At 43.6% G+C, this 21,962-nt stretch overlaps 1 protein-coding gene across 1 annotated transcript in view; it reads left to right on the forward strand.

Moving 5' to 3' along the window:
• Window positions 1-4,223: 4,223 nt before the first annotated feature.
• The window catches only part of txlng (taxilin gamma), a 38,768-nt gene continuing 21,029 nt past the window's right edge, over window positions 4,224-21,962 (forward strand). The window contains exon 1 of the mRNA XM_060941698.1: window positions 4,224-4,508. Coding sequence (XP_060797681.1) covers window positions 4,458-4,508 — 51 coding nt within the window. The 5' untranslated portion in view covers window positions 4,224-4,457. The remainder of the gene's footprint in view (window positions 4,509-21,962) is intronic.

The raw sequence follows: 21,962 nt of genomic DNA on the forward strand, positions 1-21,962 counted from the left end.
ATCTGGGCGGCACAGTGGTGTAGTGGTTAGCATGGTTGCCTCATAGCAAGAAGGTTCTGGGTTCAAGGCCGGCGAGGGCCTTTCTGCATGGAGTTTGCATGGTCTCCCCGTGTCTGCATGGGTTTCCTCCGGGTGCTCCGGTTTCCCCCACAGTCCAAATACATGCAGTTAGGTTAACGTGGGGTGGCCTTGAGCAAGGTCCCTGGGTGCTCTAGTATGGCTGCCCACTGCTCTGGGTGCATGTGTTCACTGCTTCAGATGGGTTAAATGCAGAGGATGAATTTCACTGTGCTTGAAGTGTGCATGTGACAAATAAAGGTTTCTTCTTTCTTCTTCTTGATGAAGTCCCACCTTCACCTTGAACTATTCAGTCGTTCCAACTGCACACCTCACTGCTGTTTCACTGTTCTCATACATGTCTTGCCCCACTCTGTTATACTTCTCATTCACTCCACACTTTCTCATACAATACCATAACTCATCTTTCGGCGCTCTATCGTACACCTTCTCCAGGTCTACAAACACACAATGTAGCTTTCTCTGGTCTTCCCTGTACTTCTCCATTAACATTCTTAAAGCAAAAATTGCATCCGATGTGCTCTTCTTTGGCATAAACCCGTACTGCTGTTCACAGATTGCTACCTCTCTTCTCAATCTCGCCTCCAATACCCTTTTCCCTTGTGTAATTCCACCTCAAATACTGTAGATAAACAATAACAAGCTAATTACTGTATATGAATGAAAAAGAGTAGCTAGCTAAGGTTAAAGATCATAGGCAACGGTTTTCATTCATTCATTATCTCTAGCCGCTTTATCCTTCTACAGGGTCGCAGGCAAGCTGGAGCCTATCCCAGCTGACTACGGGCAAAAGGCGGGGTACACCCTGGACAAGTCGCCAGGTCATCACAGGGCTGACACATAGACAACCATTCACACTCACGGTCAATTTAGAATCACCAGTTAACCTAACCTGCATGTCTTTGGACTGTGGGGGAAACCGGAGCACCCAGAGGAAACCCACACGGAGAACATGCAAACTCCACACAGAAAGGCCCTCGCCAGCCCCAGGGCTCGAACCCAGGACCTTCTTGCTGTGAGGCGACAGCGCTAACCACTACACCACCGTGCCACCTGCAATGGTTTTCAATTTATGCACATTTGAAACTTTATATGTTAAAAAAACCCTCTGTAATTTTCTTCTGGTCCCAAGAAATATTGTTAATAAGTAATAATTAAAATAAGTTAGCGTGGATCGCGGCGAATTTCTGTTTGGCAATTTTCGTGACCACTCGGCGCGTGACGTCATTCAAGACAAACAAACCGCTTGAGTTTAGTCCACTTCTGTTTACTTGCATTGCTGTTCAGCTTGAGTGCAGATGTGCGTTTGGGAATTTCCAAAGAAAAACCCCCATGCCTTATTGTTGTGCAGTGAACTGTAACAACGGGACCAGTTCAGGAAGAAGTTTTTACCTTTTTCCGAGAGAGGAGAAGAGGTGGAGAGGGTGGATTGTGCATGTGAAGCGAGAAAGTTGGCTTTTTCCGAAAGAGGAGAAGAGGCGGAGAGAGTGGATTGTGCGCGTGAAGTGAGAGGGTTGGCTTTTTCCAGAAGAGGTGGAGAGAGTGGATTGTGCACGTGAAGCGAGAAAGTTGGCTTTTTTCGAAAGAGGAGAAGAGGTGGAGAGAGTGGATTGTGCACGTGAAGCGAGAGGGTTGGCTTTTTCCGGAAGAGGTGGAGAGAGTGGATTGTGCGCGTGAAGTGAGAGGGTTGGCTTTTTCCGGAAGAGGTGGAGAGAGTGGATTGTGCACGTGAAACGAGAAAGTTGGCTTTTTTCGAAAGAGGAGAAGAGGTGGAGAGAGTGGATTGTGCGCGTGAAGCGAGAGGGTTGGCTTTTTCCGAAAGAGGAGAACAGGCAGAGATAGTGGATTGTGCGTGTGAAGCAAGAGGGTTGGCAGCCGGGTAAATACGCCACTCTGTGCTCCGATCACTTCGACGACGATTCAATTTTGAAGAATCCCCATCTGTTGGAGAGTTTAGGTGTCAGTGTCGGACAGAGAAGACTCAAACCTGACGCTGTTCCGGCAAAATTCGAGCACAAAATCAAGCAGTTGAAGAAGAAACGGACCAGCAACGCTCAAGCAAAAAGGAGAAGATTGGAGGTAAACATTTTTACCTTTTACCTTTTTTATTCAAATGCTCGGTAGTTGAAAAAAAATCATTGATAGACAAGATGAGATGTCAGGCCCAATATATTGACACCGGGAAATACCGCGGATGGCAGGCTAATGTGGCCTACCAGTGCACTGTCAAGTAATCGTTACCTATATCCACTATGGCTTTGCAACGGCCATGGGTTCATACATATATGGTTTCACCTCTCGATATTCAATTTGGAGAGTTCCTACTTCAAAATCGCTATTGCTTTCAGACATTTTACACCACCTCTCATGACCAAAGTCCGTACACGTGTACTTGGTTCTCAAGTAAACACAGAACTGCTCCCGGTCTGTTTGCCTTGAATGACGTCATGACGACTGCCCCAGGTGGTAAAAGTGCGCGTAAGTGAGATGTAAACAAACCTTCAGAACTTGCGCAAACCAGTATATTTTAACCCATCCATCCATAGCCGCTTATCTTGTCCTACAGGGTCGCAGGCAAGACAAATCGCCAAGTCATTGCAGGGCTGACACACACAACCATTCACATTCAATTTAGAGCCACTAATTAGACTGTAGGGGAAACCAGAGCGCATGCAAACTCCACACAGAAAGTCCCTCGTCGGCCACTGGGCTCAAACTCAGGACCTTCTTGCTGTGAGGCGACAGTGCTAACCACTACACCACGGTGGCGCCTGTATATTTTAACCATTTTATTCAATTTTAGGGTGCAAATTAGACACCAGGAAGCCTGAATTCGCTTTTTGGGTCGTTCTTCTAGACAATAAAGTTGATATTCTACGTTCCACCTCCGACCCTTGCCTATGACCTTTAAATTCTTGATGCTGAGGAACATTATCCAGTCTGACTGATTAACACAAGATATAAAAACACGTAGTGGTTAGCGCTGTCGCCTCACAGCAAGAAGGTCCGGGTTCGAGCCCCGTGGCCGGCGAGGGCCTTTCTGTGCGGAGTTTGCATGTTGTCCGCGTGGGTTTCCTCTGGGTGCTCTGGTTTCCCCCACAGTCCAAAGACATGCAGGTTAGGTTAACTGGTGACTCTAAATTGACCGTGAGTGTGAATGGTTGTCTGTGTCTATGTGTCAGCCCTGTGATGACCTGGCGACTTGTCCAGGGTGTACCCCGCCTTTCGCCCGTAGTCAGCTGGGATAGGCTCCAGCTTGCCTGCGACCCTGTAGAACAGGATAAAGCGGCTAGAGATAATGAGATGAGATGAGGGTGCAAATTAGACACCAGGAAGACTGAATTTGCTTTTTGGGTCGTTCTTCTAGACAATAAAGTTGATATTCTACGTTCCACCTCTGACCCTTGCCTATGACCGTTAAATTCTTGATGCTGAGGAACATTATCCAGTCTGACTGATTAACACAAGATATAAAAACACTCAGTGGTTGGGTGGTGTAGTGGTTAGCGCTGTCGCCTCACAGCAAGAAGGTCCGGGTTCGAGCCCCGTGGCCGGCGAGGGCCTTTCTGTGTGGAGTTTGCATGTTCTCCCCGTGTCCGCGTGGGTTTCCTCCGGGTGCTCCGGTTTCCCCCACAGTCCAAAGACATGCAGGTTAGGTTAACTGGTGACTCTAAATTGACCGTAGGTGTGAATGTGAGTGTGAATGGTTGTCTGTGTCTATGTGTCAGCCCTGTGATGACCTGGCAACTTGTCCAGGGTGTACCCCGCCTTTCGCCCGTAGTCAGCTGGGATAGGCTCCAGCTCGCCTGCGACCCTGTAGAACAGGATAAAGCGGCTAGAGATAATGAGATGAGATAAAAACACTCAATGGTTGGGTGGTGTAGTGGTTAGCACGGTTGCCTCACAGCAAGAAGGTTCTGGGTTTGAACCCAGTGGCTGGCGAGGACCTTTCTGTGTGGAGTTTGCATGTTGTCAGCGTGGGTTTCCCTCACAGTTCAAAGACATGCGGTTAGGTTAATATGGGATGGCCTTGGGCTGAGGTGCCCTTGAGCGAGGCACTGAACTCCCAACTGGTCCCCGGGAGTATGTGTGTGCTCACTGCTTCAGATGGGTTAAATGCAGAGAGGAAATTTCTCAAGTGTGTGATGAATCAAGTTGTGATTTCTTTTCCTGTTTAGTTTAACTCAAACAAGCTTTATGAATAACACGCCTGTTTTTATTTTTTACTTTGTTCTTTTACTGGTTGAACATTAAAATGAGACAGTAGCTGAGTGTGTGAGAAGGCCAGGAGCGCCTGTGTGGAGATAAAGTTGAACCTGTTGCAGTGAGCTGAAGCTCTTTGGCGCTTTTATTTTTCCTGCTTGGTGTTTCGTCACAACATGGCGACTTGTTCAGGCGCCAGGGTCGATTTAAACACCGAAAACCTTCAGGTAACAGCAATTGGGTTATATTATGACGTTCTGGTCGATGAATATGGTTGTAAATTTAATAGTTTGGCTTCTGTGTATGTAGTATTGTGGAGGAAACCCTAGGTTGAAGAGACTAGATGTCTGGCTGTCTCATGGAAGTACCAAGCTTCTTCACACCGCGGGTATTATACGCATATTTACGAAGGAAGTAGCTAAGCTAACTGGACAAGCCAGTCAAACAAACAAACCAAACAGAGTAGACTAGGCATGGACTCGGGTTTAAATAAACAGTACCTTATGGGATGGTTGTGTATTACTCGTATGGGAGGTTTTTTATATTATAAATAAACTAGAATTATTATATTAGCTAGCAACGCATCTGGGTAACGGTAGCTAGCTAGCAAGCTAACTAGCTGTGGGGGGATTTTGTTTCCTCACAAAGTTTGGTTGCTAACAGTTTAGCTCTCCTGGGTTAACTTCTGTTGGAGTATGAAGGTCGGTTAGTTCCTGTTCTGACTCGAAATGGTGTTTAAAGAGAGTGACTGACTGTGTTAATGTTTTACACGTACAGTGTGAGGTGTTTTTTTTTAAAAATAATTATCACAAGGTAAAGTTTGTTGGTCATGTGGATGTGGATTTGACGAACATGTCGTAACCAGCACGTTAAACGTCTAAATGACCAGCCAACCACAATAATCTAGAAAAAATAATATATCTAGGACATCGTGTTTGAGGTGGAGGTGTTGATGAAATGGTGTTTCGGCCATTTTTAAAGCTTTTAGTTTCTCCTTGTTGTCAGTCAGCAGAAGGACAGGGTGCACGTGGGTGCAGGAGTAAGTGTGCTGGCCTGAGGGGGGAAAAACAGTGATGAAGTTGTCGGATGTTTTATCTATCTATCTATCTATCTATCTATCTATCTATCTATCTATCTATCTATCTATCTATCTATCTATCTGTTGCACATGTTCCGTGTGGTGGCTCTTGGTGTAAATGTACAGCACGTGTTGTTTATTCTCCTTCACCGAATGTAACCTGTTCAGCACGTTCTTCCAACGCCTCGTTTACAGTAAATACTCCAGCCATAACAATTACCAGCTCTGTCAGGAACTACAGTGGTGCTTGAAAGTTTGTGAACCCTTTAGAATTTCCTATATGAGTGATTCCACGCTTATGGGTACTGAAATGGGGACATGAACTTATTCACCTAAAACCATTTCTTTTTTTACCATCAGGTCACAAAACATGTAATCTTTAATGAATGATATGTTAAAAGATAACTTTTAATTTTCTGAGATGTAATAAAAACATATTTATATGCCAAAGTCAAGCCTATGAGTTCCAAAATGATGTCTGTCACATTACTTCTGTTACGATTGTCCATCTCGCGTCTGTTACAAATTAATTACAATCTAGCTATATACCATGTTAATCTTATTGAAAGAATGTGTATGTTTATTCTACTACGCATGTTTATTAATTATATTTGCTAAAACATCACCTTCGTATGTTTCAGAAAGTAATTCTACATTGTTAAAACTGAGAATATATATGTCCACAACACTTCTGTTACGTTCTGACTTTGGCATATAAATGTTTTTATTACATCTCAGAAAATTAAAGTTATCTTTTAACTTAACATATTCATTAAAGATTACATGTTTTGTGACCTGATAGTTAAAAAAAAGAAATGGTTTTAGGTGAATTTTTAAAAATAAGTTCATGTCCCCATTTCAGTACCCATAAGCGTGGAATCACTCATATATTCCTGCATAAATATGACCGAAAACATCATCAGATTTTCACACAAGTCCTACAAGTAGATAAAGAGAACCTCATCTCTAGCCGCTTTATCCTGTTCTACAGGGTCGCAGGCAAGCTGGAGTCTATCCCAGCTGACTACGGGCAAAAGGCGGGGTACACCCTGGACAAGTCGCCAGGTCATCACAGGGCTGCACATATGGCCCTTTTCCACTACCCTTTTTCAGCTCACTTCAGCCCAACACGGCTCGCGTTTCGACTACCTCAGAGCGGCGTGACTGGGCTCGCTTCAGCCTTACTCAGCACCCAAAACTCGCACGGTTTTGGAGTGGGGCTGAAGTGAGCCAAACCGAGCCGAGTGGGGCTAGGGGCGTGAGGAGGCACTCCCCTGTGCACTGATTGGTGAGGAGGAGTGTCCTCACATGCCCACACACGCCCCGCGAGCACGATGGGATCTGTAAACTCGGAAGAATAATAATTACGAGAATTTCTGAAGCCTTATGCGCCTCGCCTCATCTATACGCTCTTGCCAGTATCTGTTGGCGTTGTCGGTGACAACAAGCCACAGCACCAAGACCAGCAACACTAACGACTCCATGTCCTCCATGTTTATTGTTTACTATCCGGGTCGTGACACTACCGCTTAAAAGGTCACTGATGTCACTGTTTGTGCCGCCTAACGACATCACGTGACGTCCACCCACTTTCACTAACTCCACCCAATTCCAGCCAGCACGGTTCAGCGCGGTTGTAGTCGAAATGCAACTCCAACAGCCCCACTCAGCTCGACTCAGCCCAACTCAGCACGGCTTAGCCCAGCTCAGCCGCGTTGGTAGTGGAAAAGCGGCATTAGACACAGACAGCCATTCACACTCACATTCACACCTACGGTCAATTTAGAGTCACCAGTTAACCTAACCTGCATGTCTTTGGACTGTGGGGGAAACCGGAGCACCCGGAGGAAACCCACGCGGACACGGGGAGAACATGCAAACTCCGCACAGAAAGGCCCTCGCCGGCCACGGTAGACCCCGAAGCCATTTGTTTTCAGGATAATGGCTGGCTGATGAAATTATTGGCTGGCTAGCTGACTCAGCCAAAACCTTAATGGCTGCTGCAGCCACCAAAATGTTTATGGCTACAAATGGCTGATACTGGACGTCACTGTGTGGCATATATCCGGGCGAATGGATCAAACAAATGGGGGGAATAAATAGCAAATTACCACAGGTCCCCTGGTCTCTTACTTCATTGTAAATATAAATCTAGCAAGATTGTAGTTCAATGCTAATAATAAGCTAATCTGGATTGTTCGAGGAAGGCATCTAGCTATCTACTCTCACTAGCAATGACCAGTGAAGGACTGGCAGCTATCTTACTATGATGAAAGTAGAGTGGTGGAGTACTTTTTTTTTTTTATCAATCTCAAAGTATGTGAAACAAACAAACAAACAAAAAATACCTTTACACTTTCCCTCAGCAGCGGCAAAGAATGCAGCCATCTCGTCGATATCGGAGTCGATTGATGCTCTGGGTGGGTTCCCGGGTTCCCCAGTGTATCGTGGTAACGGTGTGAGGGGCGGGAAGCCAGACAGGTAGTCACAACGGCAAGCTTGTGGTGGCTCTCTGTGCTGTGATATCAGTTCTAAATCTCTACAGTGTATGCCTATACGTCTCTATTGTGTTACTACTAGTGTGTACTAAGGTATTAGGCAGAGACCCGTCCACCCGTAAATTTGACGGGCGATTGCCGATTTCAACGGGCAAGTATACACACAGACGGATACTGAAACGGACGATAATGCCGAAAATTTTCGCACATGAATACTCCCACATGTCATCCGATAAATCCAGTTATGTTCCGCCATCATTTACAAATCGTAAGAAACACAGTTTAATACGAAAAATACTGAAAACTTGAAATGAAAAATCAGAATATTTCATCGCTTCCCTCTTCGCTCGCCGCTACTGAGGGAATCCTGGTTAGTTTCTTTTCCTCCGCTTAGTAATATGCTTAAATTCAGCGGGTCGTCTCGTCTGATCTGAGGTCGCGTTCGGATGGGGTTTTCGAAAAAGGGAGAGGGGGCCCTCCCCTTCAGGCGGCCCCTCGCCTCTCGTCGTTCCGACCCCCGGCCTCAGCCTGAGCCTCTCGCGCCCGTGGCCGCGACCCCGTCTCGTCCCGGTCGCGCGCGGGCAGCCAGAGTGGAAGGATCCACCGGCAGCCGTGCGCGTCCGCGGGGGGTGGGCCGAGGCGTTCGCACGGCGTGACGCGGGAGGCGCGTGTCGGGAGGTCGGGGGAGAGAGCCTTGAGAGGCGCGAGGCGCATCTGGGTTTAGGAGGACGGAGGCGCCTAGCGGGCGCCTGCGAGCCTCCAGCCGCGGAGGCGACACCCCCCCCCCCCCCCCCACGTGGGGGGGGGGGGGGGGGGGGTCGCCGTCCGATCGATTGGGATAGCGACCCTCAGACAGGCAAGAGGAGAATTTCTTGTCTTCAAGCGACTAGTATACCATAACAGGTTCTCAACAGATGGTGATGATGAATGGCAGGAAGAGGGTCATTTTGCAAGACCAACTCAGCTCATGATGAAGATATTTGGAGGTCCAAACATGCCAAATCAGCGGCTCTATCCAAGCATGTTTCACCTCATGTCAATGGCAATATGTGTGCTTGTTGGCAATGCAGAGGCTGAGCGAGTCTTTTCTGTTCAGAACAGGATCAAAACCAAGTTGAGAACAAAATTAAGTATAGTTAGGCTGGAGCAGCTTATCAGACAGAGCTACGAAAAGTTAGATCGTCAGGAATTTGACTTTGATGCAGCAGCAGACCAATTCTTGCAGGCCCCTAGACGTCTGTAATCTTTGTGTAAACCAAAGAAACTCAGTTCCCGTTCTCTCAAAGTTAATTTTAATTTTTGAGTAGTTTGGTCAAAATATTATGGATGACAGTCAGTGACAGACATTCTGCGATTTAATTTGTGCCACGTAAAATAGAATACTGTTGGGTTTTTTTTTTATTCAATACTGTAACTAGATCAAAAGATTATATACAATTCATTGTTGTTTATTTTCTTTTCACTTTTGTTACCAAATCAAACACCATACATACATCTGATACATTCAGGAGTGAAACTGAAAAAAATACAAAGTAAAAATATGCAATATTTCTGATCAAAAATTACACGCCATTTCACCCTGAAAATGTCCTAGAATGCAGGAAATGAAGTCTAAATTTCAAAAATTTTCGGGGGGGGGGGCATGCCCCCAGACCCCCCTAGAGGGACTTCGCGCCTGCGGCGCTCGTCTTCGCGCCTGCGGCGCATCAGGATTATATAAAATATTATTTTTGACTGGTAATTTTCTTTTTCTGCCTAATACCCTAGTGTGTACAGTTGATCATGTTTGTGTCACTTTTCTTGTAGCTCATGATGTGGATAAACCCATTATTTGATGTACACAATTCTTAGTGGCTCAGCCAAATTTTATTAGATAGCGGCTCAAATCGGCTTACAAAATTATTGGCTGGCGGCGGCTCAAATTCTAAATGGCGGTTTTAGCGGCGCCTGGCGGCGGCTTCGGGGTCTAAGCCACAGGGCTCAAACCCAGACCTTCTTGCTGTGAGGTGACGGCGCTAACCACTACACCACCGTGCCACCCAAAAGTAAACTCACTTTTAAAAACAACTAATCCTTTTAATAAATTATTTGAAACAATATTTAAAAAAACTATATTTTACAATCATTGGCCAAAAAAGTTTTAAGGTTCAGTACAAAAGCAGATTGGCTGCTTCCAGTCAGTTTGTCACTGCTATTAAAAAGTTTGAAAAATATCACAATACCTACAATATTTCAGTGTATCATGATAAATTTAAATCATGATATCGATATTATATTGTCATGCTGCCCAATCCTGTTCTTTTCGTGTGATGTGGGCGTGGGGAGCCTCCCCCCGGAGATATGCTATTTCAAAATGCAACTTTGTCAAGATATGCAGGCCCACCATCTCATCTCATCTCATCATCTCTAGCCGCTTTATCCTGTTCTACAGGGTCGCAGGCAAGCTGGAGCCTATCCCAGCTGACTACGGGCGAAAGGCGGGGTACACCCTGGACAAGTCGCCAGGTCATCACAGGGCTGACACACAGACACAGACAACCATTCACACTCACACCTACGGTCAATTTAGAGTCACCAGTTAACCTAACCTGCATGTCTTTGGACTGTGGGGGAAACCGGAGCACCCGGAGGAAACCCACGCGGACACGGGGAGAACATGCAAACTCTGCACAGAAAGGCCCTCGCCGGCCATGGGGCTCGAACCCAGACCTTCTTGTTGTGAGATGACAGCGCTAACCACTACACCACTGTGCTGCCCGTTAAACAAATGAGACAAAAAATTTATACTCTATTTTATTTATTGAGGAAAATGATCCGATATCACACATGGTGGTGTAAGTGGTTAGCACGGTTGCCTCACAGCAAGAAGATTATGGCTTCGAACCTAGCGGCCGGCGAGGGCCTTTCTATGTCGTTTGCCTTGTCTGCTTGGGTTTCCTCCAGGTGCTCCGGTTTCCCCAACAGTCCAAAGACATGCGGTTAGGTTAATATGGGACGACCTTGGGCTGAGGTGCCCTTGAGTGAGGCACCGACCTCCCAGCTGCTCCCCGGGCGCTGTTAGCATGACTGCCCACTGCTCTGGGTGTGTGTTCACTGCTTCAGATGGGTTAAATGCAGAGAGGAAATTTCACAAGTGTGTGATGAATAAAGTTGTACTTTGTTTCTTTTCATATCTGTGAGTGGCAAAAGTATATGAACCTCTAGGATTAGCAGTTAAAGTGCATATCACGGGTAAATTCAGGAGCAAGATCAACGTAATTCTCCTGTTTTATATTAAAATATGGTCAAATATCTGAAACGTTCTGCATTCTCTGCAATTATTTGTATTTATTTATTTTTAACCTTGCGCAGTACCAGAAAAATTCAGTTGAAATCAAGCCATTTGAGGCGAGTTGCTCCGCCTCTGAAAACTTGGCATTTGGATTTCCTGGCAAACATTGATTTTCGTGACGTCGCATGCGGGACTCCTCCTTCTGAATCCTACGTCAGCACTGGTTTGTTTGAGAAAGCGACCTGTTGGTTTTCTGCAAATTTCTTCAACGTTATCACGTAATTATTAAAATGGTTAACAGATGTATCATAGGACGGTGTAGCAACACCAATCATGATGGGATTAGTACTCATCATTTTCCAGGAGACCAGACAATGAGAGAGAAATGGGAGCGCTTGGCCTACACAGGCTGTGCACTTAAACTGTGCAAAGCTCGTGCAGCCTGCTGGCGCTTCCGCAGGTAACGTCACGAATCTGGCTCCCGACTCCCTTGGGATTTTTCCAGACACGTTTTATTTTATTTTTTTCTGCTGTAGACAGATGGCCCTGTGTAAAATTACCCTTCTGGATGAGTGTGTAAAGGGACATACTTTCATATAAAAACACAAAATTGGTCCAGGATATGCACTTTAATCTGAAGGTGAAATTAGAGTCAGGTGTTTTCAAACAATGGGATGACAATCAGGTGTGAGCGGGCACCCTGTTTTATTTAAAGAACAGGGATCTATCAAAGTCTGATCTTCACAACACGTTTGTGGAAGTGTATCATGGCACGAACAAAGGAGATTTCTGAGGACCTCAGAAAAAACGTTGTTGATGCTCATCAGGCTGGAAAAGGTTACAAAACCATCTCTAAAGAGTTTGGACTCCACCAATCCACAGTCAGACAGATTGTGTACAAATGGATGAGATTCAAGACCATTGTTACCTTCTCCAGGAGTGGTCGACCCAAGAGCAAGGTGTGTAATAGTCGGCGAGGTCAAAAAAGACCCCAGGGTAACTTCTAAGCAACTGAAGGCCTCTCTCACATTGGCTAATGTTCATGAGTCCACCATCAGAACACTGAACAACAGTGGTGTGCATGGCAGGGTTGCAAGGAGAAAGCCACTGCTCTCCAAAAAGAACATTGCTGCTCGTCTGCAGTTTGCTAAAGATCACGTGGACAAGCCAGAAGGCTATTGGAAAATGTTTTGTGGACGGATGAGACCAAAATAGAACTTTTTGGTTTAAATGAGGAGCGTTATGTTTGGAGAAAGGAAAACACTGCATTCCAGCATAAGAACCTTATCCCATCTGTGAAACATGGTGGTGGTAGTATCATGGTTTGGGCCTGTTTTGCTGCATCTGGGCCAGGACGGCTTGCCGTCATTGATGGAACAATGAATTCTGAATTATACCAGCGAATTCTAAAGGAAAATGTCAGGACATCTGTCCATGAACTGAATCTCAAGAGAAGGTGGGTCATGCAGCAAGACAACAACCCTAATAGACTGGTACCAAAAATCAAAAAAGTGCTTATTTAAGGAGTTAAAGGCATTTTTGAGACAAAGTCGGCAAACAGTCTTATTTTGTCAATTTGGGTGTGCCGAATTCAAATCTGCAATATGCCGAGCTCTATCTGACCTCTGTTGACCTCTAGAGGTCATTGAACTTTGGGCCTGTAAACGTCTCAGCTGAACCCAGTTTCTCAGCTTTCTAAGGAATGAAATGTACTAAAATGATTAATGAAGTTAGCAAATGGCCTTGTTTGTTAAATGTTTGGGTGCTGAATTCATTTTTCATTTGTAAAACGACATATGACCTCTGATAACCTCAAGGTCATTAAACTTGGCCTATAAGCCTATGCATTTAACGGCATTTTTAAACTGACTTTACTCCCCCAAAAAGAATATGAACAGACAAAAGACAAATAGAAAGGAACAAATACAACATTAAATGGCAGTCCATGTACATGTGACTTACTTTTCACAATGAGAATGCCTAGGCGATCACCTTACATAACATTGCATTACATTTAGCGGTTATTGTTTATACAAAGCTACTGAAAAAAGGACAGATTCAGCAGCATACAAAATGTGGGGGTATACAGGTTAATCAGGGTTAGTATATATGAGAGGTTTTTTTCTTTGTTTTGTTTTTTGTTTTGTTTTAAACGGGGTAAAGCCTTTACATTTTGGCGAGCTTTGGAAGGTAACTAGTCCGGCTGGCTGGTGAAAAAATATGAATTTCGAGCCCTGCTTAGCCTACCTGGGGTTCAAAGTCTCGATAGATGCACAGCGAGTGACGCATACAGTATATTGAGAGACGAAAAATTTTTTTATATATATATAAAATAAAATTTATTTTAATATTTCAAGATCACAATAATGTTCCAATTTAGAACTACAATAAAAAACTAACTAAAAAAAATAAAATGCACTTTAATTGGATACTTATAAAATTTACTTCCCCAAGCTGCACAGAGCCGCAGCATAAGGATGAAAGAGCCGCATGCGGCTCCGGAGCCGTGGGTTCCCGACCCCTGGGTTAGATCTTCCATTTGGGGTCTTTCTCGCATTTTAACAGTGGGTAAACTCAACAATCTGACTCCAGCTTTAGCAGAATTGTTCGAGCAGCTGATAACTGCGCAAATTTGCGGCATTTCATATTAAGGTACTTGTTGCGATGCATGTTATTCCACAAAGATGGTGGACACTGCTAAATCAGAGAGGGTCATGGGACATGTGACGTCATGTGCAAACGGTCTATAAGTATGTGTTGATTTTGTTATGAAATACATAACAAAATCAATGACCTAATGGTTAGAGAAGCAGCTTTAGGACCAAAAGGGTCACCTGTTTAATTCCTTGGACCAGCAGGAATGACTAGAATTCCCTTGAGCAAGGCACCTAAAGGCCTCTGCATGCTCTTGCGACAAGGCTTTCGCAGACAGTTGTAATTTATCGTTGAGCGGGGAGTAATAGGCGTGCGCGATGTTATTCACTGCCACAACGCAAGGGGGTGCGAAGTCGCGAAATCGCTAGGAGTAGTTGATGGGTGTGGTTAGTGGAGTGTTTATCCTCCGGTTACTTATAATGACTAGAACTGGAGTCGTATAGATGTATGTACTTCCTCGATCAACCGCTCTTCGTGCTGCTCCATCTTCACTCGTGTTTTTAAAAATGGCGGTCGTGAAAACAAACCAAACCGGGAAAGTAGGGAAGCGGAAGTGTGTGTACAGCGGATGTAGAGTGGACCAATCAGAGCCCTCTTGTCTGCGACGCTGTCTGCGGTGGTCACAATTTTTAGGAGGTGTGCGCAGAGCGTCTGTGAAGGGGGGGGGCTTCGCAGACGCTATCTGTGACGTCATCTGCGAGGACTGGGTTGTCTGCATAAATTGGCCTTAACTCCCAACTGCTCCCCGGATTGCTCTGAGCATGTTGTATGTTGCTCTGGATAAGAGCATCTGCTAAATCAGTGTTTCTAAGTTTACTAGTTTGAGGAGGGGAGGGTCACTTGCAGGATCTCTCCCCGTGACTCTGTTACGGAGCATTTGGACCTGAACAAACAGTTAAAGGAGTCACATTTAAGTCTTCACAATTGTATTAGAAGAATTTTTACAATAGAACTGCACTCCTGGGTTGTTTTTGACCTTAAAATGTGTCTGGTGGGGTACAGGGTCCCGTTGGGCAGGAGGAGTGCACCCCCTCTCAATATAATGGTAGGGGGAAACACTGTAAATGTACACTATATAGCCAAAAATTTATTGACATCTGACCTTCACACTCCTGTGCTTGTTGACCATCCCATTCCACATGTAGTCCCCCTTTCCTATCGTAATAACCTCCACCCTTCATGTGAAGTCTTTCTGCTAGATTTTGGAACATTGCTGAAGGGATTTGTGTTTATTCAATCACAAGCGCATTAGTGAGGTCAGGCACTGATGTTAGGCGAGGAGGCCTGGGGTGCAGTCGGTGTTCCAGTTCATCCCAGTAGGTTTGAGGTCAGGGATCTGTGCAGCCTTGGCAAACCATGCAGGGTTCCCGCGGGGTCTAGAATCCAGAAAGTTACATTTTAGGCCTTAAAATGTCTAAAAAACACGCATATTTTCATCCCAGGTCTAAAATTTAATTTATCCAAGTCTAAAATTCTTACATCCGCTCAGTCTGTTCCTAGAAGTGCCTGCAAAACATTAATAAAAAATGTGCCGATTGTGTTGTTGTCTGCCTGCTAAAAAACTTCAATCACCGATGATCGCGGCAAGTATGCAACGGTCCAGTTTGTTCACTACGCCTACCGTAGTTCTACCTTCTAAGTTCCCGCCGAGTTTATGCAGTCTGTGGCAGTCAGAGGAGGTTAGCGGTTGTGTTGGCAGTGCGATGAAGTGTGGATAGCGCGTCGAATAATAGTGAGTAAAGAGGTTCACATACTTTTGCCGCTCACAGATATGTAATATTGGATCATTTTCCTCAATAAATAAATGACCAAGTATAATATTTGTGTCTCATTTGTTTAACTGGGTTCTCTTTATCTACTTTTAGGACTTGTGTGAAAATCTGATATTTTAGGTCATATTTATGCAGAAATATAGAAAATTCTAAAGGGTTCACAAACTTTCAAGCATCGCTGTAAGTATGAAAAATGAGAGTGTTCTGTGAGCAATAGGCTGAAGCACACTATCGCTAAAAGGAGCTGTGTTGGGCTGGAACGGTGGGTTAAATAGCCGCTCACATTAGCGCGGAGAGCTTTCACACTGTCCGCGGTCTCAAAAGTAGCCGGTCACCGGCGGCAAATCACCGTCTGTGGCTTGTTATGCCGCCGGCTATTGTTAGTCGAGTCACAAAATTTAATATTAAATATTTCTGACAGCAAAAAAAGTTGTGAACGTAAATTACATCCACTATGTCATGCATGTCCGTTGCCGCGTCAACTTTGTTTACATCCTCGACATGAGTGCAGCCGTTACTGTGTTGCCAGATTGGGCGGTTTCAAGTGCATTTTGGTGGGTTTTGAACATATTTTGGGATGTAAAACATCAGCAGTATCTGGCAACATATATTTTTTTTTTACTTAATACAAGAAATTAATGGATGCCAACGTTTTTGCCAAAATGGTATTTTATTTTCCATTGTTTAGGCAGCTTCAGCATCATACTGTGAGATTCTGTTCAAATTGTTTTTTTTCTTCTATGAAGCCTGAGCCATTTATTTTATTAGTTTATAATTATTGCTTAATTAAGGCTACGTTTACATTACGTCGAATCAGCGGATCATCAGATTAACGTTCTTAAAACGATTCGCGTTTACACTAAAACCGTTAGCCGTGCACACAGCAACACCAATACGCGGATACGCTCGGCTCCGCAGGCATCCTGCGCTCCAAATCACTCCGCCCTGAACAGCGAGTGCCCTCTGGAGGGTGCGCACTCCGGCCCTGCGCAGCTCACAGAGCGCGCGAGTGAAGTGAACAAGCCACGATTCGGGACTGAGCCGCTGTGTGTGAGATCCCAGCGCATATCACTTATTACTTGCAAGTGGAAGGATGGCAAGCCTAAAGACAATCATAACTACACAATGGGCAGTATTTGCATCAGTATTTGCAGTATTTTCATACTTTTATACTCTTTAATGAAAGGTGATACAAGGCGGAAGTCTGCGCCGTTTTTCAGCAGTCGCGTCACATGACCAACGCCAGCGAATCAGGAAGGTGGATGTCACAGTGACGTTGTCCAATGAGACGCCAGCTAGAGCTCAGCACAGCGTATTCGCGTATTCTCAATGTTTACACAGCACCGGAGCTGATACGATCTAGATTGAATACGTGGACGCTGGCGGATTCCCGTTTCCCCGCTTTTTCAGGGGGGTTAATGTAAACGGACAGTGCATCCGCGAAGAAAACGAGACAGATACGGTCTAGTGTAAACGTAGCCTTAGTCTTCAGGAGAGACTGCCTGCACACAGGACTAGTATTAATAGTTTTTTTTTCTTACATGAAAGCTGAGGCATTTATATTATATTTTAAGGTAACTTCATGTTGTGCTGTGAGGTTCTCTGCACTTTAACTTTTGAACCAACAGGAGCATTTGGATAAGTAAAGCCTATTTCTCTGCATTTTTGTAGTCCTGGTAATCTTTTATATTGGTAAAGTTGTTTATAGGACCATTTCTCGGTGTCTTTTTGATTTTTTTAATCAATAGTTTTTCAGTAATAACTTAATATTTAACATGCCACTCAATTTTAAAACAGTGCATTATATAATAACGCTGTTTTATTACCAGAACACCACTAACCAAAAGTTTAAATGAGTTCTGTTGCAGTTAGGGGAAAAAACCAAACCCCTACAGACTGCATTTACTGCACAAATGCCCTTTATCACTCTATTGTCTTGTACTTTTGTTGCTATGTGACATAATGTACTAATGTTGTACTAATGTTGCCATATGACATAAATAAGCACACAGTTTGTATCCCTGATAGTCAGTTTACCAATACAAATGACTTTGTTTTGAGAATTGAACTCAATTGTCTTTTTTTGGGAAGGGCGGGGGTAGGGCAGATTGTAATGCTTCGTGTTGGTCTAAAAATTTTTCATAATGGTCTTAAAAAGTCTAAAAAAGGTCTAAAAATTTAACTTACTGAATCCTGCAAGAACCCTGCCATGTCTTTATAAACATCACTTTGTGCTCAGGGGCATCGTCATGCTGGAACAGGTTTGGGTATCTTAGTTCCAGTAAAGGGGAAAGCGTAAGTTTACAGCATGCAGTGACCTGCTACACCACTTTGTAGCCACACATGGTCTCGTGGTCAGGTGTCCACATACTTCTAGTCATAATTTAAAAAATAAAAAGTATAAAACTTAACCTGGCACATTAACAAGGCTGTACTGTTCAAGTCAATCGTATATTTCCCTGAAGTTTAGCTAAACTGTACCATAATCTTTCACATGATAAAGTGAACTTAAGACATGGTGTACCTTTAAAATGCTGATGATTAAAGCAGGACATGGACTGTGTGATTTTTATCACAATTCATGGTTTTCCCCAAAGCGTTTTAGCGTATCGGGCCCGATACGCTTGCTCTGCCTGCTGATCTGCTTAGTCGCGTTAGTTAAAATCCGATACATTTAGATTTATACTGATGCGTTAAATTTCCTACCCACAAGTAACGAGATGCATAGGAGAGCAAATAACAGATCCATTAACATATTGATTTGATATTTGTGTTAAACAAGCGGTCTTTTTTTCCAATCTTTTGTGTTCTGTCAAAGTAATATGTCCGCGTGGTATAATGTAAACAAACTAATCTCTTGGCTGTCAAGATCACGTGTTCAAACCGTCCAATAAAAATATCGAAAGAAAATGTCAGACATCCCAGAAGTTTCCAGTTCATTATAAGCGATCTCATTGGCTGCCGATGTCGTCCCCGACCAGACAGACAAAGCCGACCGATTTTAATCACAAAAGTTTGACCGAGTCTATTATCATTCATGAATGTGTGTATAAGTACATAATCTTTCTGCAAACTTAAACGTATGAATTTAAGTTCTCTTTTCCTTTAAATCTGTTTTAATCTTTAATCTAGTCCATTTAATAAAGTGTCCAGATTTAAACTTTATAATATGCAGTTGCCTTACTTTTCTTTTCAGTGTATCTTAGTTCTACATATATTACGGTAATTGCATCAGAAACATTCTAAATCATTACAGTTATAGTAATACAGCGACTTCTTTTAAGATGGCAGTTCTGAGGTTCAGATCCCTTTGTGATCAACAGGAGGTCATGATCGATTCCCTTCATTGGATTTGCATAAGATGGAGCAAACCACTGTTCATGTTTTTGTTACAACACTACTTGATCATAGATAATTAAGGGATCCCTGTAGATTTTCTGTGTATTATCATGCCAGAATTTAGGGCTTTAATTTTTTTTCTGGGGAAAACACTGCAATTGTAGCAGACTGAAATCACATGCTGTGAAAAGAATTCTTTGTTTGAGAGTTAAGATCAGCAGATTGTGTCACATTCAGTCATGGCTGATTTAGTGCCATTGTTGGAACCATAGAGAGCTGACGACATTGTTCTGCTGGCGTGTTTTTTTTTTTTTTTCCCCCTCTAATTAAAATCTGCATGAATGCTGTTACACTGCTCTTCTCAAAGCCACTGATAGGAGGAAGTGGAATTATGCATAACTCACAGGACCGCTACAAATCTGATGGCACCAATGCAAAACATAAACAACCACAAATTTAATTTATATAGTGCCTTTGATCAACCCAAGGACACTTTACAGGGTAATGAAAAAACATGATGCTAATGGACCGAACAAAATATTCTTATTACCTCAAGCACACGTTGAAGTATCTGTATGTGCAACCCTGTTTCCTGCATGATCCTCTAGTGCCCCTTTTCTACCAAAGTAGTTCCAGGGCTGGTTCGGGGCCAGTGCTTAGTTTGGAACCGGGTTTTCTGTTTCCACTGACAAAGAACTGGGTCTGGGGCCAGAAAAAGTGGTTCCAGGCTAGCACCAACTCTCTGCTGGGCCAGAGGAAAGAACCGCTTACGTCAGATATGTTGGTCTATGTTAAGACCAACAACAATAACAAGACTGCGAAAGGTCACCATTTTTAAGCGACGAGAAGCAGCAGCTGTACAAACGCGAAGTCATTTATTATTATTATTGTTGTTGTTGCTGCTGCTGCTGCTTCTTCCGTGTTGTTTTTGCTTTGATATTTGCGCCAAGGTTTATGCGAACGTAAGGCCGTTATTAAAAAATGTTCTGTTTCCGGTCCACCGGCCGGGTGAGTGCCGTTTGTGCGGGTGAATTTTTTTTTTTTAAACGCCGGTTTTTCAACATTTTTTTTCGGGTTCGTAAATCTAAAATCGAACTTGACATTTCCGCATTCCCAGGGCTTTCCACTAAGGCTCATACTAGCCAGCCATGACAAATAAGTAGCCAGCCGGGGGGGGAGTAAACACAAAATAAACTCCTGTGCACGCAGTTCCCAGGGTTAAGTGTATTTTCCACAGACCATTTATTTATTCACTTTACTCAAATACAAAGTAAAATGGCAGTAAATCTTCTTTCTTTTCTTGCGTATTGCATCATGAGGCGTTCCTGGCTTGTAAATCTCTTATTTTCAGTGCATGACACATTCACCCAACTGAGCATGCGCCGAGTGCGCGCGCACACTGCATGTCGGGGCGCGGATGAGTTACTCTCCCTTGATCAATGGTTCAGTTTGCCATTATTGTCAGTCCGTTAGATAAACATTTAATTTTATTAAAATCGAAAATTAATATTTAGAGCCTGTGGGCTACAAAAATAGTCATTAAAGTAGCCGGCTGGACTTAATTGTGTGGCCGGCGCTTGTGGAAAGCCCTGTCGAATCAGCTCTGCGCATGTGCTGTGTGGCACAAAAAAATGGCAGCCACCATGAAGGAAGGAGATCCGGAATTTTCAAACATTTGCTTAAGTGTGAAATCGCAAAATGGTATTCTAGCGAACAACAAAATAGTAAAGATTCAGAAAAAGAAATCATTCAGTGATCATTTTAATAGTGTAATTTCATCCGAACTAGGCCTAACGGTCGATTTAGAACTACAAAAAGTCCGTGTGTCGGACATTTTAAGTACCTTTGTAAAAGTTTTGCAAATGTTGCAGTCAGCATTTAAAACGCTAACTTAAAGATTTTGTACAAGTTTCAGTTGATTTAACTGTCATATTTTATTAAATGTGTCTGCTTTTGTAATAAAAAAAAGTACTGAAAGAAAAAGCAAACACAGCATTGCGATTTCTTATCCATCCATATATAATTAAAAAAAAAAAAAATCCCTCCCTCCCGACTGAAATTTTTTTTGCCCACCCGGTGGACAGGAAACGAAATTTTTTTTTTTTAAGGATGGCCTAGCGACGTAACTGACGTATACAGCGACGTAATGACATGGCTTCCCTTAGCACCGTGAGCTATGGAAAAGCAAACTGGTTCTCAGCTGGCTCGCAAGTTGAGCGAGTTGTGAACCAGCACTGGCCCCGAACCAGCCCTGGAACTGATTTGGTGGAAAAGGGGTATAGGAGGACAGTGTGTCCTCCAGGACCAGGTTTGGGAACCGGGGCTTTAAGGCAAGTGTTCTCACCACCAGTCCTTGGGATCCCCTGGACGGTATAAAGTTTGTTCTACTGCCAGTGTTCCTGTTCCAGCTGAAGAAGAGCTTGATAATTATCCGATCAGCTGTGTTAACGGTTAAAAGAAAACGAACCCTAAAAATAAACGCTGTCTGCTAATCAAGGCAAGTGCCCTGATGTGCCCCCTGCACGTTTAAATTAAAAATAAAAGTTTATATAGCAATTTATCATTTTAAAAATTAAACATGGACTTACCTGGATGCAGCAATTTTCACTGAAACCGGATATCTGCCTGGGACATAACCTGATTACTACTACGCTGCTTGCCTTAGTAATACAGAGCCATCAAATAAAGGCTTCTAATTCCTTAAAAATAAATAAAAATAAATCCCTGGGTGCTGGAGTCTCTCTCTCTCTCTCTCTCTCTCGTATATAAAATTACACACACTAGGTCTTAGCTTTGGTAAGTCATGTGGCGAGTAAGTGACGTCACAATCTGACATCAGAGCGCAATATTTGAACCTCAGAGAGAGTGAGATGTTGGTGTCCAGGCACATTTTATTTTAAAAGGAAAACGATCTGTATACAGGTACAAGTATGAACAAGTGAACGCTTGAGCATATCTTGTATGGCTATTATCTGTCAGTATAAAGAAGCTTATTTTTTGGGTTTTGTTTGATGTTAAAGTTTTTTTTTTTTTCTGCTGGGCTGTCCCATCTTATCTGCAGTCAATGC

Source organism: Neoarius graeffei, chromosome 15 (genome assembly GCF_027579695.1).
Source record: "Neoarius graeffei isolate fNeoGra1 chromosome 15, fNeoGra1.pri, whole genome shotgun sequence".
In the NCBI taxonomy this organism is placed as follows: domain Eukaryota; kingdom Metazoa; phylum Chordata; class Actinopteri; order Siluriformes; family Ariidae; genus Neoarius; species Neoarius graeffei.